General features: G+C 52.8%; 1 protein-coding gene across 1 annotated transcript; it reads left to right on the forward strand.

The window, feature by feature from the left end:
* Window positions 1–8,153: 8,153 nt before the first annotated feature.
* RBP7 (retinol binding protein 7) lies at window positions 8,154–16,336 on the forward strand. Its single transcript, XM_028513648.2, has 4 exons — window positions 8,154–8,287; window positions 13,579–13,757; window positions 13,867–13,968; window positions 16,101–16,336. Exons 1-4 carry the CDS (start codon window positions 8,215–8,217, stop codon window positions 16,149–16,151), a joined length of 405 nt encoding a protein of 134 aa, XP_028369449.1. The 5' UTR covers window positions 8,154–8,214; the 3' UTR covers window positions 16,152–16,336.
* The last annotated feature ends 248 nt before the right edge of the window (window positions 16,337–16,584 follow it).

Consider the following 16,584-nt stretch of genomic DNA (forward strand, 5'->3'; position numbering starts at 1 on the left):
TCGCCGCTGGGGAGAAGCAAGCACCCCCAGTGCGGGAACTGCCCTCTTCCACCCCGACCTCCGAGTCCCTTCTCTGGGAGCGCAGAAACCACCGTGGTATGAAATAGGCTCCTTCCACCCTTGTTTCTGGGTGCCGTGGACACCCATTCCTCCGCCATTCTCCTAGTTGTTCCCAGAGGCCCCGAGGCACCCACCCCAGCGTGAGGATGGCCGGACAGGCCCGTGTCTGACATCTGCACCGTGTTTGCTGGTGGTGCTGTTTGAACTCCGAATGCCAGCACTGAGTGTGTGCTGGGCATGGGCGCACGTGGGCCTGGTTCCATGACCTGGGCGCACGCAGTGAGGTGACGGTGCCGAGGGCGCTCAGGCTGGAGTGAGCAGCTTGCCTGGGCCTGTGCTCTTAACCCTCCTCGCCTTACATGACGCATTACCTGGCAAATAATATTTTAGCCAGATCTTGAAATGTTCATCCACCCTACATGGATGAGTAGCACAAATAAATAAACTTTCAACAGTGTGACGCTCTGATGCTGGTGGCTGGGGGATCAGTCCGCACAGAAGGACCCAGGTGTACGTGCCCAGCGTGAGCGATGCCTTGGAACTAGGGCGGCGGAAGCCCAGGGGGAGCAGGGGACGTGAGCCCGAGTTCACGTGCGGGACCAGGGAAGAGGAGGTGCCCAGCTGCCCGTGCTGCCACCGTGCTGCCCGCATGCAGGAACACCGCCCGCATGCAGGAACACCGCCCATGAGACGGCTGAGGGAGCGTCTCTCCGCCTGGGAGGTGGGTGTTCGGTGCCGGGCCTGCGGGTCAGGTGCTTGCGGACGGCATCCCTCGACTCCGTGTCCCTTTCTCTAAAACAACGCAGCGACCCCTGAGGCCCCTTCCAGCTCTGAAGTGCTGCCTACCCGATGGGGGGTTGGCACTCACACTGGCTTCTCACCACTGCGCCACCGCCTGGCCCTTCCCTGCTGCATGACCGAGGAGCACGTCCTGGGACACTGTCATTACGTCAAGTACCTAGGGGAGCCCCCCAGAAGACGGAGACTCTGCCGCGGGGTCGCCTGCAGGGAGGCGGGGAGGAAGACCTGCCACATTTTGAGCGTCAGCAAGGGGCTCTCCAGAACCACATCCGAAGGCGCTCTGAGCATGAGCAGGCCAGGAAGCCAGGGCTGCGCCCTTCCAGGGGCAGCTCCTCCCGTGAAGCTGCCCAGACCCATGGGTAACGTGACCCATGACGACATTTTCAAGCATTGGGGAAAATGCAGCACATCCAACTAGTGACAACAGTAGAACAGACCCCTGTGAAGCCATCGCCCAGCTTCAGTCGTAACGTTCTGACAACCCCGCTTCATCGGCCCCTCCGTTGTTTCTGTTTTGCTGGAATCTTTGAACGAAAAGCACAAACGTGTGATTTCATCTGCAGATACATCAGTGCGAGGGATGCGTGAGTCCCATTTCTGCGCTAAAGCAATTGTACCGAAGACTGGCAGGAGGGACCGAGACGCACAGGATGGTCGAGGAAGAGAGGAGGTGGTTTTTGTTTTGTTGTCAGGGTTTCTTTTGTTTGGTTTTTTTTTTTTGGCCTATGACCATATAACATATTAGTGTCAGGTGTACAACATGTGATTTGTTACTTATCTATTGCATAGGGGTCACCACAACAAGTCTAGCTGACATCTGTCATCCTACCTAGTTACAAAATCTGTGTGTGTGCATGAGTGTGTGTGATGAGAAAGAGGTGTTCTTTTTTTTTAAGATTTTTATTTATTTATTTTTAGAGAGGGAAGTGAGGGAGAAAGAGAGAGAGAGAAAACCATCAATGTGCGGTTGCTGGGGGTTCTGGCCTGCAATCCAGGCATGTGCCCTGGCTGGGAATCGAACCTGCGATGCTTTGGTTCGCAGCCCGAGCTCAATCCACTGAGCTGCTCCAGCCAGGGCAGAAAGAGGTGTTCTTTGATCACTTGGGCCCTGGCCGTGTGGCTCAGTTGGTTGGAGCGTCATCCTGTACACCAAAAGGGTGTGGGTTCGGTGCCTGCTCAGGGCACATACCTAGGCTGTGGGTTTGACCTCTGGTCGAAGTGCACACAGGAGGCAACCGACCCATGATTCTCTCTCACATGGATGTTTCTCTCCCTCTCTCCCTCTCTCCCTAAAATCCATAAACAGATCCGCGGGTGAGGATTCAAGAAAAATCATTTGGCCCCATTCAATCCGCTTCAGAATCTCAAGAAAAACAGCTTTGTGGGAAATTGGTGAGATTTTGGCGGTCTCACCAGCATTTGCCCCTCTGCGATGCAGAGCAGAGGCGTGAGGCCGAGGGGTCCGGTGGTCTTTGCCGTCCCAGCTCGTGGATTCTCGGGGCCCACAGTTCCCCTCGACGCCCAGGCTGCCCCGTAGTGCAGCTAAAAGTGTCAAGTGTCTCCACAGTGGACCTGAGTTTCCAGGCGCCCTGTTCTCGCCGGAAGGACAACACCCATGGAGTGTAAGCATTTTACTTCACACTCGTTCAGGACCTTCAGCGAGTCAGGCGTGCTCAGCAGCGAACCACTGCTGGCTTGTCTTGTGCCCTCAAACGGGTTGGAAAAGGCAAACGAGTTGCTTAAGGGGACGCGAGCACCTTGATTTTACAGTCTACGTCGGATGCTTTCCGCTGCAAGTAGCAGGAAGTTCAACTCCAAGTGCTTTAAACAATAAGGACATTTATACCAGAAGGAGAGACAGAGGGCAGGCAGGACCCAGGGCCCGTGGGGGCGGTGAATCAACGGCATCACGGGGACCCCGGTTCCTCTCATCCCCCTGTTCTGCTGGTCACAGCGTCCTACATCAGGGCCCCCTGAGTTGTAGGACGGTCACCGGTGGCAAGTCTTCCTCATTTGCATTCAGAAGCGGAGAAAGGCTCAGTTAGACTCAAGCATCTTTCTCAGCAGCCCCGTCAAATTTCTCATACATGTTGTCTGACTGGAATTCCTTTGAGCCTGCTTGTCCCTAACAGCAATCAGTGGCAAAGGAGATAGGGTTCCTGTGACTGCCTGAGCCTTCAACGACTCCAGCCCTCACCCCCGGGACCGGGCCAGGCTCCTCCTGGCACTGCTTCCCGGCGCTGGGCAGGGCAGCACAGATGCCCTGGGGGTCACCACCATGTCCACACCGTTCTTTGCTGGACCAGCATCAGGCTCCATTGAGTGACGGAGGAGGGGTTCCCCCCAAGACCCCCTCGTCAGTTCTCACCTGTTACCGTCTAGAAGGAACAGTGTCTATACCCGGTGTGGGACCTCATGCCTAATAGGTTATGGTTTGCTTTGCCAATACCAAATGGAAGGAGAGACAGGGCTTGAATTGGGCCAAAGTTCTCCCTTCTTTTCTTTTTCTTAAAAATAAATCAAAATATTTATTTATTTTCAGAGAGAGGTGAAGGAAGGGGGAGAGGGAAAGAAACCTCAGTCAGTTGCCCCTTGCACGCCCCCACCTGGAGACCTGGCTGGCAACCCAGGCATGTGCCCTGACAGGGAATCGAACCTGTGACCTTTCAGTTTGCAGGCCGGCGCTCCATCCACTGAGCCACACCAGCCAGGGTCTCCCTTCTTTTCTTTTCAGAGAAAAGTTTGTCCTTGTCTAGAGGAAAGATCTTGGAATTGTAAAGGAGAAAAATGGCTCCTCATCCCACGGGCAAGTCCAGTTTATGCTGCTTGAACTGAAATTCAGCCTTCTCATGACAGGATGGCCCCTGCCCAGGCTGGCACAAATGCTAAAAATTGTTCATAGTTATTTCCATTATACCAACCAGCACACACACTAAAGTCATTATCAGTTATTTCTGTGACTTCCACTTTCAGGCCAAGGTCTAGAACAATAAGATTTTAAGGGTAGGAAGTAAGTGTGATTTCTCTATTTTCTGTTCGCCTGGGATTTAAACAGGCTTCATGCTCCAGAAATCTGGTCAGAGTTCATAGTTCTGTGCCCATGAAGTGGCAAGTGATAGCCAAGTCCAGGCTTTGAAAACAGCCTCTCAGAGGTCACCGAAGGAGTCGACGTCTTCTAGTTACGAGAATCAACATTCTCATTCTGAGCAAGGCAAGGCAATGCAGTGCAAGGCAAGCCTCTGTTTCCTCAACAAAAATGGCATATCTGGAGCCCGGGCTGGCGTAGCTCAGTGGATTGAGCGCGGGCTGTGAACCAAAGCATCGCAGGTTCGATTCCCAGTCAGGGCACATGCCTGGGTTGCAGGCCACGGCCCCCAGCAACCACACATTGATGTTTCTCTCTCTCTCTTTCTCCCTCCCTTCCCTCTCTAAAAATAAATAAATAAAATCTTTGAAAAAATGGCATATCTGCTTTAGAAAAAGTGGTAGCCCTGGCCGGTGTGGCTTCATTGGTTGGGGATCGTCTTACAAAGCAAAGAGTTGCCAGTTCGATTCCCGGTCAAGGCACGTGCCTGGGTTATGGGCTTCATCCTCACTCAGGGCATGTTCCAGAGGCAACTGATGGATGTTTCCGTCTCACATCAATGTTTCTTTTGCTCTTTTCTCTCTCTCTCTTCCTCTCTCTCTCCAATAAATCAATAAAAAAAGAGTCGTAGCCATTCATTTAGCAAACATTCATCAAACCCTCACCAAGCCCTGTGGCAGGCTCTGGGAATGCTGTGGAGATAGGCTCGGTCTCCGCCCTTGAAATATTAACGAGAAAGGCAGTCAACAAACCAACCAGGAAAGGTAACTATGGGTCACGTTAGTTACAAGGGTGGTGAGCAGAGCTGTGATGCAGAGTAACTGTATATTGGAAGTACACGGAAGGCTGTTCTGAAGAGATGATGTTTAGAGATTTTTTTAAGAGACCCAAAGCTTTCTCTGCCCCAAGTTCTAAACCAACTGGAAACTAAGATGCAACAAGCAACACATGGAGAACCAAGACGGCACCTTCATCACCGATCCGGTCTGGGTTGGAGTCCTAACAGTGCGAGGGTGGAAAAGGCTAGTGCCCGCGCAGACGGTGTTTGCAAAGGTAGCTATTCTGAGGTCCCCATTCCACCTGCTATCCCTACACTGTGACACTGAGAGACGAGGTCCCCTCCCTTTGCACCTGGGCAGGTCTATGATTCTGGTAGAAGTGATGCCACGTGACTTCTGAGACAAGGTCAGAAAAGATGGGACAGCATCTCCTGGTGCTCCTGGGACACTCCCCCCACCCCCCAGAGCCCAGCCAGCCGCTCATGCTGCGAGGGGGCCCAGCAGTCCACATTGAGGCCCATGTGAAAAGGAACCTGGCCCCCTACCCACAGGCCTGGCTGGGCACCCCACTAAGGGGCAGCCAGCACCAGTGTACCAACCGGGAGATTGAGCCACTGGGAAGTGACTTCTCCAGCCCTCCAGACTGGAGTCAGGTTACCCCAGGTGAAACCTCGTGCAGTGGAGATGAACTGTCTCTTGTGAGCAGATGAATGGTTTTTGTTGTTTTTGTCCGCTACATTGGGGTGGGGGTCTAAGTAGTAACTTAGACACTAATTCCCCCAGTCTAGACTTTGGAGCAGCCTACGGCAGGGAAAGCCCAGGTCTGTGAGACAGACGCTCCCTCAAGATTGTATTAAAAGGGGAGAAGCTACACCTGGCTGGTATAGCTCAGTGGATGGAGCTCGGGCTGCAAACTACTGTGTCGCAGGTTCGATTCCCAGTCAGGGCACATGCCTGGGTTGCAGGCCATGGCCCCCAGCAACTGCACACTGATGTTTCTCTCTCTCTCTCTCTTTCTCCCTCCCTTCCCTCTCTAAAGATAAATAAAATTTAAAAATCTTTTTTAAAAAGATTTTAAAAAAGGGGGAGAAGAAAAAAAAAGAAATGCCCTGTGTTTAGAATTTTTGATAGGTTCACCGCCAGGCTGATAACAATGGATCAATGGCAAGCAACTCATTCAGGTTTTCCTGGAACTTTTGCAGTTTTACCAGCGGAAGTTCCTGAGCACTCCTTCCGCCTCAGGGAGACCAGGGTGGTGGTCGCCCTGGTGGCCCTCCACCAGGCAGCTCCTCCCGCCTCCATGAGGGGGAAGTGAGCATTTGGAGACAGGCCAGGGTATTCAGGGAACGCTCGTCTCTGTAGAGCATTACTAGAAAAGATTGTGCCTCTAATAATAACTTTGCAACTGGTTGCCAAAGGAGCCAATTGTGCAAAAACCAGGGGAAAAGCACCCCAGGAGGAGGGAGCACCGCATATAGACCCTGAAAAAGGACAGGGTTGGACCTCTGCACAGAACCACGGCCACAATAAAGCTGGGGTGAGTGGAGGTCCTGAGTCAGAACGCAGCACTGCTGTCGGTGGAGAATGTAGAAGCCAAATCAGGAATGGCTTTCTGAGCCACGGCAGAGTGCAAGTTCCCATTTAACAAAAATGGGCCCCGGCTGGGGCGGCTCAGTTGCTTGGGCATCATCTCACCAACTGGAAGGTCACTGGTTTGATGCCCAGTTGCGGCACGTGCCTGGGTTGTGGGTTCGGTTCCCAGCCAGGCACATAGGAAAGGCAGCCACTCGATGTTTCTCTCCCTCTCTTTCTTCCTCTCTTCCCCTCTCTGTCTCTAAAAAAAAAACAAACCACCAAAAATAAAAATCATGCCTTGACTCATGTGGCTCAGTTGGTTGGGCGTTGTCCTGCAAAGCAAAAGGTCACCTGTTGATTACCTGCCAGGGACATACCTGGATTGCCAGCTTGGTGCCCAGCTGGGGTGCTTATGAAAGGCAACCAATCAGTGTTTCTCTCCCCGTCTCCCTCCCTTCCCCCTCTGAAGATAAATATATAAAATCTTAAAATAAAAAAGAAAAAAATGGGACAGCACTGAAGAGTTTCAAGCAGGGACGTGATGAGATCTGAACTGCATTGCCCGGAGGCTGCCCTGGCTGCAGTATGGAGCACAGTTTGGTGAGGTCAGCGCCGAAGCAGCAAGTCCGGGGAGGGGGCGAGAGGTGCCGGGCGAGGCTCGGGCTGGGGTGGTAGAACCAACGAGGCCCGGTGGTGGGTCGGAAACAGGTGAACAGAGAAGGGAGCAATCCAGCCCGCCCACCGTGGGTTTTGGCGTCAGCAACCAGGTGACTAGTGATGCAGGCGACAGCGGTGAGGGAAGGTGGAGAATACCTTTGTTTCCTGCTTTCTGTCTTGGATGTGCTCAGTTTGAGGCGCCTTTAAGGCATCTGCGTGGTGACATCAGGTAGGCAGTAAGAGCCCGCACATGAGTTCAGGGGTCAGGTTGCCTGGGTTCGAATCCAGACTCGTCCACCAACTGTATCACCTTCAGCGAGTTACTCAGCCTTCCCCTTTGTCTGGGTTCGTCTCAGTCAAATGGAGATAATAAAGCAGCTATCGGAGAAGTGGATTTTGTGCCAAATGATCATACGCACAGTCCTCACTCAATACATGTTGGCTGTTAGTATAGTTGAGTCCAGAGCTCATGAGAGGGGTCAGAAATGATACGTACATCTTGGAGGTGGCCTATACGTGGACAAATAGTGTTTGTGGCTAATGTTTCAAGTTAGCCCACATTCCCAACCTCCTTCTCCTTTGCCTCTCTCTGCTGTCCAGACCAAACCTAGACACTCGAGTCCCCAGGCCCCCTTGCAGTTGGAAGTGGCACAGGACACAGCTTTGGCTCATGAGTGTAAAGAGAAACCTGAAATGACGATGGCGGATGGGTTCCCACCTTGAATGAGGATGCCGGGGCTGCAGACCCGGCGGCCAGCTCCTGACAGTGAGGTAAGGCCGCAGAATCACAGAGGCGCCACTTCCGTGTGGTGGCGTTGCCAAATCATGACCCGCAACCACTTAGCCCAGGACTGCTTGACAGATAAGGAAAAACAACTCTGTATTTACTGAGATCGCCGGAGCTGGGTTTGCTAATACATTGTTTGCAGCGGACACGGCAGCGAATGCCGTGAGTTTGAAGGCGACCCCTTGGTCCTTAGCGTGCAGGTGGAGAAAAAAAGTGTGGCCCCCAACACAGCCCGGGCACGCACACGTTTGCAGCCACAGGAAGAGGTAGCCCCAAGGAGAGCAGCAGCTCCCCAGGACCGTAGCAAAGGAATCCAGGCGGGAATGGGCTTCTCCCCCCCCCCCCCTCAGTGTCCGGTGCGCCCCCATGCTCCGCCCCTCGCGGTCCCGCCCGGTCCCGCCTCCCCGGCCGGGCACTTAGGGCCGAGCGAGCGCTCTGCCCACGCGCCCTCCTGCCGCCACAGCCCCGCCATGCCCGCCGACCTCAGCGGCACCTGGAACCTCCTCACCAGCGACAACTTCGAGGGCTACATGCTGGCCCTAGGTAGGCGGAGGGGCGGCTGCGGCCGGGGCGCGGGCGCTCCCGCCCGGCTGGGGTCCGGGCGAAGGCTTGTCAGTCTGGTTTCTCCGGGGCGGCCAGGTCCCTGTCTCTCCTTTTGGCGATGGTTGGGTTTGTCCCCCCGCGCGTCCGTTTGCCGGCCCCCCAGTCTGTCCTGCGCCCCCCTCCACCTGCCCGTCCACTCATTCGCCGGTTGCCCCGTCCCCCTGTCCTGCTGTCTCTCCTGTGCCCTAGTCCCCCGTCTACTCGTCGGCCCACCACCCCAGTCTGTCCGCCCGTCCGCGCGTCCATCCGCCTGTTCCCCATCCTTGCATCTCCGCCAGTCCCCCGTCTGCTCGCCGGTCCCACGGTCCCCCTGACTTTGCTTCGCCCCCTACCCCGCCTCCTCTTGTCCCCTCGGCCGTCCCTCTACCGGCCCGGCGGCCAACACTCGTGCCCCAGAGTGGATTCCAACCAGGCGGAGGGGCAGGGGACGTGGGGCGCCTCGCGGGAGGACTCAGGGACACGAAGGGGGGCTTGTCCACGTGCGGGGGCGACCCGGCCGAAGCCCGGCCGCGGGTGGATGTTGCCCCGCAGCCCCCTTTAACGCGGGGCTCTAGGCAGCCTGCGCCCCCGGATCCCTAGAGCCCAGGGCGCCCCCAGGGAGGTCCCGGCCCGCAGCTCCGGCGTCCCGGGCGCTTCCAGCCCAGCCCTGCGCTCCAGCGCCCTGCCCCGCCCCGCCCCGAGGTGATTCCGGAGCCGCTGGATTCCCACCCGGGTTTGAAATCTTTCGTTTTCTGACTTCCACTTTTTCCCTCGAGGACTTCAGGGGTGTCGCAGCCCTTAGAGGCCGCTCCCCCCTCCTCGAGGTTCTAGCCCGGAGGGGGGTTGGTCGGTGCCTGGAAGGGCCGCTTCTGTCTCTGCGGCGCGGGGACCACTGAGTCGGGCCGGCGGTGTGGGCGGGGCCAGGGGAAGGGGGGGACGGGGAGGGGGGGTCTGACGGAGGTCCTTGCTTCCCAGGTGGGGGAGGGGACTGGAGACTGTCTTCCTCCCTGACAGCAGAAGCCGTCCTTCCTTGCAGATCCCCGGCTTGCCCTGCCCGTAGCCTCATCCTCCAGACTTGGTGCGTCTGAGCACCTCCTTCGTGCCACGGGCTCTTCACTAAACGGCGCCAGGCGGTGGCACTTCTGACAGATGAGCCAGAGCTGCGCGGGGTCTGGGGGCCCTGGGACGACTCTAACTCCGCCTCTTCTCATCTGACGCGGGGCCTCGGTTTCCCCATCTGTTAAGTCCAGATGGGAGTGCGATTTTTTACTGTGGTAAAATATGTGTAGCATTAAATTGGTCATTTTAACCATGTTGAAGTGTACAGTTCTGTGGTCTGAGTGTGTTTTTAAGATCTCTGAGCCTGTGGTAGGATTCTCCTCCCCCCCCCCCCCCCTTTCTCACACTGAGTAGGGAAGTCTGGGACTTCTCAGGCGAGATCTGATTTGTATGGACACAAAATCCTGTAGGGAAGAAAAGAAATTTTCCCTCCACCCGTCTGTTTCTTTGCCCAGGGCCCTGTAGATTAGACCAGCCAAGGACAGATGAACAAGAGACAGACAAACAGAAGCTTAACACACGCATCCCGCACACACTCGGGAGTACTCAGCAATGAGTACCACAAAGGAGTACTCAGAACATGCGCTGACATAGCATTTAGCAAAGAGTAATGATTTTTTAAATTTATTTTTAGAGAGGGAAGGGAGGGAGAAAGAGAGAGAGAGAAACATCAATGTGTGGTTGCTGGGGGCCGTGGCCTGCAACCCAGGCATGTGCCCTGACTGGGAATCGAACCTGCGACCCTTTGGTTCTCAGCCCGCGCTCAATCCACTGAGCTACGCCAGCCAGGGCAAGAGTAATGATTTTGTAGAGAAGCGACAAGACCAAAAGACTTTCCATTTCCAGGGTGAGAAACAATAGGAAAGTAAATATATGGGAAAACTAACTATATGGGACAATAAGGGCTGGATTATGTAGATTCTTCTGGTGCCCTTTCTGGGCTGATGAAAGCCTGGAATCGGCTCCTCACTTCTGTCCATCCCGGTACAGACGGGGGAGGGGGAGTGCGGTTCGGGTACAGACAAGAGAGAGACTGTCCCCTGACATGGCCAGTGTCTGTCCTGCAGGCTGGACCAGACTGGAAAGAGGCCACTTTCCGAAGCCCCCTTAGAGACCGTCTGGGGTGACCAATGCTCATCCTGACATAAACCAGCACCCCGCTCATGTCCCCTGCTGGGCGCTGGGTCCTGGAACCCGTGTGGTCCTGACCCTGTCAGGCACATGATGTGATTTCCCGAGTGTGGCATCATTTATGTACTGGTCCTTGTGACTGTCCCCATCTTTACCCTGCATGATATTTCGGCACTTGCCGAGATTTCATCTTGTAGTTGCCTAAGACATGCTTTGAATGTAAGTTCCCCGTAATAAACTCTACTAATTAGCAGACTGAAGTGGCCAGCCTCTTTTTCCCAGCTCTCCTGCCCTCGGCGTACGGAGGTAGACTCACTATGTCAAGGTGACATGTTTTAAGGTACGGTGTCCTGAGCCCTACCAGGGGTGCAGTTTTTGTTTGTTTGGGATAATGAAAAAACTCTGGAAATGAATAATGTTGGTGGTTGGATAACATCATGACCGTACAAAACCCCTGAATTGTATGCTTAAAAAATGGGCGAAATGGTAAAATTTGTGTATTTTACCACAATAAAAAATTACCAAATGAAAGGATGACAAGGAGACTTTGGTAGAAAATGTACAATGGATCCTATTTTTATTTTAAAAAAGGAAGGCTCCTTTTAAATTCAGTGGTTTGAATTAAAGCCCATTTTTCGAGTTAGCATTCTCTCCTATCTGAGTCACGTCTTATGACTTTACACAGTGAACTAAAACGTGTTTTTTCTAAACACACGGGTTTATGTTTCAGGGGAATAAAGATAGGTCCTGTAATAAAAACCAGAACGTCCTTATCTTGTTCATTGGGTGGAAGGAAGATACAACCAGGCGATCTGTCCCTTTTAACCGAAAACAGAGCTTGAAGTCTTTGGCCCAGTTAAATATTTAAGTTAACCAAGTGCTTAGTGAATTATTCAATGTCTTACATTCAGATTCTTTTTAAGATTAGCGCATGGCGTATAGAGGGTTTTATGGCACAGAACTCAAATAATCAAAATATCTTTAGGTTCAAGAAGATTGTTTTTGATTTTCCTTTGATGGGAGCCAGTTCTCTTCTACTTTTTATTTTAATTGTTGTTTAATTACAGTTGTCCCCATTTCCCTCCATTACTCTCCCCTGCCCTACCCAACCCCTACCTCCTACTTTCAATCCTCACCCCGCCCCCCCCGCCCCGTTGTCCTTGTCCATGTCCATGGGTCTTTATACATGACCCTGGACTTGACCCTTCCTCTTCTTTCCCCCGTCACCCCGCTCCTGCCTCCCCTCTGGTCAGTGTCCGTTTGTTCTTTATTTCCACGTCTCTGGTTCTATTTTGCTCGCTCTTTTGTTTTGTTGATTAGGTTCCACTTACAGGTGAGATCACATGGTATTTGTCTTTCACCACCCGGCTTATTTCACTTAGCATAGTGCTCTCCAGTTCCACCCATGCTGTCATGAAAGGTAGGAGCTCTTTCTTTCTTGGCCGCTGCGTAGTATTCCATTGTATAAATGTACCACAGTCTTTTGATCCACTCATTTACGATTCTCTCTTTAAAGGGAGATTTAGCCCTGGCTGGTGTAGCTCAGCGGATTGAGCGCTGGCCTGAAAACCAAAGGGTCACTGGTTCGATTCCCACTCAGGGGACATGCCTGGGTCGCAGGCCAGGTCCCCAGTGGGGGCCATGTAAGAGACAACCACACATTAATGTTTCTCTCTCTCTCTTTCTCCTTCCCTTCCCGTATCTCTAAAAATAAATAAACTAAATCCTTATAAAAGGGGAGATATAGATTCCTCTGTCTCAGTATTGAAGGGCCAGGAGAGAGCATTCACAACCTCTAGCCACATAATGCACTCAAGCTCATAAATGAGCGGTGGGACTCAAACCCACTTCCTACACTAAAAGCCTGGTCGTCTCAGTATTCCATGGTTTTGTGTGGGAGTCTTTTTTAAAGCGTATCCAAGATTCCTAAACGATTGCAGGAGTTTTTGAGGGTTTTCCCCCCAATGGTTGGTCAGAAACTGTCCACATTCTGTCTTTGTCTGAAGGGTAAATACATAAAGCAGGAAAAGGCAGAGTTGCTGTCATGGAGGCTGGGTCAGGGGCCTGAGCCCCGTCTCCTTGGCTCTCCTGGCCCCTTGCCAGCCTCTGGCAGGGATTCTGAGAATGGCTCCTGCTGTGTCCAGCCTCAAATCTGTCCCCTGTGGCACACAGCTACCTAATGAGTCTCCTCTGAGAGCTGTTGAACCTTCTTAAAAATATATGTATACATATAGATTTTATTTATTTTTAGAGAGAGTGGAAGGGAGGGAGAAAGAGAGGGGGAGAAATATTGGCCCTCAACCCAGACATGTGCCCCGACTGGGAATTGAACCTGTGACCTTTCAGCTCTCAGGCCAGCGCTCAATTCACAGAGCCACACCAGCCAGGGCAGCTGTTGAACCTTTATAATCAGCCTCTGGATGGAGGTGTTGCCGAGATATCTTTCCCTATAGATCCTATTATGGTGACAGATGATACTGACAATGTGAAAGAAATACTAGCAATCAAATGCAATGCTTTTTTAAAAAGATTTTATTTATTTATTTTTAGAGAGGAAAGGGAAGGAGAGGGAGAGAGAGAGAGAGAGAGGGAGAAAAACATCAATGTGCAGTTGCTGGGGGCCATGGCCTGCAACCCAGGCATGTGCCCTGACTGGGAATTGAACCTACAATGCCTGGTTCGCAGCCCACACTCAATCCACTGAGCTACGCCAGCCAGGGCTTTTTTTTTTTTTTTTTTAGATTTTTATTTTATTTTATTTTATTTATTTATTTTTAGAGAGAGAGAAAGGGGAGGAGAAAGAAAGGGAGAGAAACATCATGTAAGAGATACATCAATCTGTTGCCTCGCACATGCCCCCAACTGGGGTCTTGGCCTGCAGCCCAGGCATGTGCCCTGACTGGGAATCGAACCGGTGACCTTTTGGTTTGCAGGCCGGTGCTCAGTCCACTGAGCCACACCAGCCCAAATGCAATGCTTTTGAGGATAGTTGCCACGTTCTTTGCTTTTGCATCTCAGATGAAAGTTTAAATTTCTTTTTATTATTATTATTATTTTTTAAGGTATTGACTTTGCCACTCGTAAGATAGCCAAGATGCTGAAGCCACAGAAAGTGATTGAGCAAAACGGGGATTCTTTCACCATCCACACGTACAGCAGCCTAAGGAACTACCTTGTTCAGTTTAAAGTTGGAGAAGAATTTGATGAAGATAACAAAGGCCTGGATAACAGGAAATGCAAGGTAAAAGTTGCCGTAATAACGTGAGCTCTTCATCGGGCAAGTTAATTGGCTTTTCTACTTAGTAGGATCCTTCTGGAACCAGCTAAGGTTTCTCCCTTCCATCACGCAGAGCTTGGTCACCTGGGACAATGACAGACTCACCTGCGTCCAGAAGGGGGAGAAGAAGAACAGAGGCTGGACCCACTGGATTGAAGGCGACAAGCTCCACCTGGTACTTGTCACACTGTTCTTATGTTTGGTGAGGTGACATAATATTGAAGGACATGTTAAGCAGGAAGCCAAGGCCAGTGATTCCACTATTCCAACCCTTTCCACCTGGTGTGTTATCTTCCAGTCTCCGTCAGAATATTCTGCCTTTTCATGCCATATGAAAACACATGCCAGGTTTCTAGATAATTTTCCTGCTCGAGTTATTATATATTACTTGAATATATATAATAAGGTAGCAAACCGGCCGCATGATATCCCATCGGGTTAATGAACTCTTATTTTGGTAAAGCATTTTCTTACAGGTGTCCAGGGGTATTGTATTTCAGGGTGTTTTCTGCTGTTGCTTAAATCCGTGCGCATAGAGTTTTTCCCTCCACGGTCTTACTCCCTTGGGAAGAATTCCCAGAGCGGGTCACTGTGGCCCGGGGTCACTGTGGCCCGAGGCCACACATCATTGCCTTGTGCTACTTTGTTGCTTTACTCACTTCCGAAAGGGGGTGCCACTGTCCCATGCCCCCACCAACTCTTCATGAACATGCAAATTATAGCTCAACTGAATGTGATATTTCTAAATACAATCTTGAAGGTATAATATTGTACCTCAAGGTTTCATGGTAGCTTTGGCCGTGAGAATTCCTTCCTGCCGTATGTGTCATGGTGCTCACATTTTTCCAGTGATGCTTTTGTGCCCAGGTACTGGGGTAGGTCCTCTGAGCGGATCCTCTCACTGAGTGGTCAGGGCAGTCCCGTGAAAGGGACACTGTTTTCCCGCTTACAGATCAAGAGACTGAGGCGTAGAAGCTCCCCGAGGCCGCAGAGGGGAGCCTCACATCTGGGTCTGACCAGAATGTGTGCTTCTACTCCACGCCTTGCTCGCCTTAGCGCACGCGCGGCATCTGGGTGACGCCGGCGCCAACGAAATCAGAGCGCAGGTCTCAAAGGTGGCAGCGGCCTTTGAGGGTCTGGGGAGGCTTTGACTGCCAAGGCACTGAAGACATTCCGATTCTGGATCGATGAAGCTTACAACCTTTGGACAATAAGACCAAGTAGGAAGCTCGCCTTCACAAAAGTGTAATATGGCGTCACAAAGGAAACACAGATGTGATTGAGAATTCAGGTTAGTCGGCTGTAAGGAGCCACGTTCAGATTGCAGGCATCCTCCTTGGGCATTCCCAGGAGCTCTGCGCAAGCAGACCCTCGCTCTGGGGATACTCACAGCACAATTCTTACATTTTCTGATATCATAAAAATACATACATATTTGGCCTCTGTACCCGGTTCCTAAAACCCTTGAAATCTCCAGGGCAACATGAGTGTCTTCTGTATGCTGATGAGATGACCGGTGAATGGGGACCCACCCCCTAGAATGGGGTACCCCAATCACCAGAACGATCAAGGCATGATAGCAGGGTATGAACTTTCAGTCTGGCCCCTGACCTCCAGGAGGAGGAGAGAGGCTGGAGATTGAGTTATTCACCAGTAACTAATGATGATTTAATCAATCAATTATGCCTATGTAGCGAAACCCCCATAAAACCCCCTGAATGAAGGGGTTCAGAGAGCTTCTGGGAGGGTGGAACTCCTGGAGAGGGAAACATGGAGGTGCTGGGAAGGTGGAACTCCTGGAGAGGTCGTGGGCGCTCCACACACCGCCCCCGCCCCTGGCCCCCCGCCCCTGGCCCCCCGCCCGGAACCTTGTCCGTGCGGGCATCCGCTCCGCTGGGCTGCCCCTGCGGTGTGGCCTTTATAAAACACCCGTGCCCGTGTTCCAAGTGTGCTTCTCAGTTCTGTGAGCCATTCTGGCAAATGACTGAACTTGAAGCCATGGGAACCCCAACTTATCACTGGTTGGTCAAGGTCGAGGGGGCCTGGCACTTGCCCCTGTCCTCTGGAGTGGGGGCAGGGAGGCCCTCACCCGTGGGCTCTGCGTTCACTCCGGGTTGTGAGTGTCAGAACCGCGTTGCCTTACTGGACACCATTGCTGTCAGGGTTGGAGAAGGGCGTTGGAAAGGACAGCACGTGTCTGGCGTCAGGAAGAAAAGACCCCCCCATATTTGGTGTCAGAGGGTTGCGAACACTAATAGACCCACGCCGAGTCATCTTCTCCTCCCCCCTCCGCCCCCCGGCCCCTAGGAGATGTTCTGCGAGGGCCAAGTGTGCAAGCAGGTGTTCCAGAGAGCCTGACTCGCGGCAGCCCGGAGCCGCGCGGGCTGCAGCTCAGCGCCGCTGGCGTGTTCCAGAACGAGCAGGTGTTCGTCTGTCCTGACCTGCTGACGGGCCCTGTGGCCAGAGGGCGGCCCCACGGCCTGGGCCAGAAACCATCTGCATTGTGGGAACACCGCTTCAATAAACCTGTCCAACGCCTCTGACTTTCTCCTCTCCGTGTTAGCAATATTCCACGATTTTAAGGAATATTTGGTGTATGGTGGACACACCAGTGAATAAGGTGCAGCTCCTGCCTTCAAGGTCTGGCGAGGCCATGGATGAAGTGAGCCTTCTGAACAGTGGAGTTCAGGAGAGGCAGCTGTGGGAGGGGCGAGCTTGACCTTGGGGCGTGGGCAGGCAGCGGCAGGGGCCTGGGGTGGCAGAGGTGGTCTTCAGCTCAGACCCCAAGCAG

This window comes from Phyllostomus discolor, chromosome 5 (genome assembly GCF_004126475.2).
Source record: "Phyllostomus discolor isolate MPI-MPIP mPhyDis1 chromosome 5, mPhyDis1.pri.v3, whole genome shotgun sequence".
In the NCBI taxonomy this organism is placed as follows: Eukaryota; Metazoa; Chordata; class Mammalia; order Chiroptera; family Phyllostomidae; genus Phyllostomus; species Phyllostomus discolor.

Coding starts and splice junctions, on each gene's coding strand:
- RBP7 (XM_028513648.2), top strand. CDS start 8,215: ATGCCCGCCGACCTCAGCGGCACCTGGAACCTCCTCACCAGCGACAAC. Junction 13,758..13,866: donor TGGATAACAGGAAATGCAAG/GTAAAAGTTGCC, acceptor TCCATCACGCAG/AGCTTGGTCACCTGGGACAA. Junction 13,969..16,100: donor AAGGCGACAAGCTCCACCTG/GTACTTGTCACA, acceptor CCCGGCCCCTAG/GAGATGTTCTGCGAGGGCCA.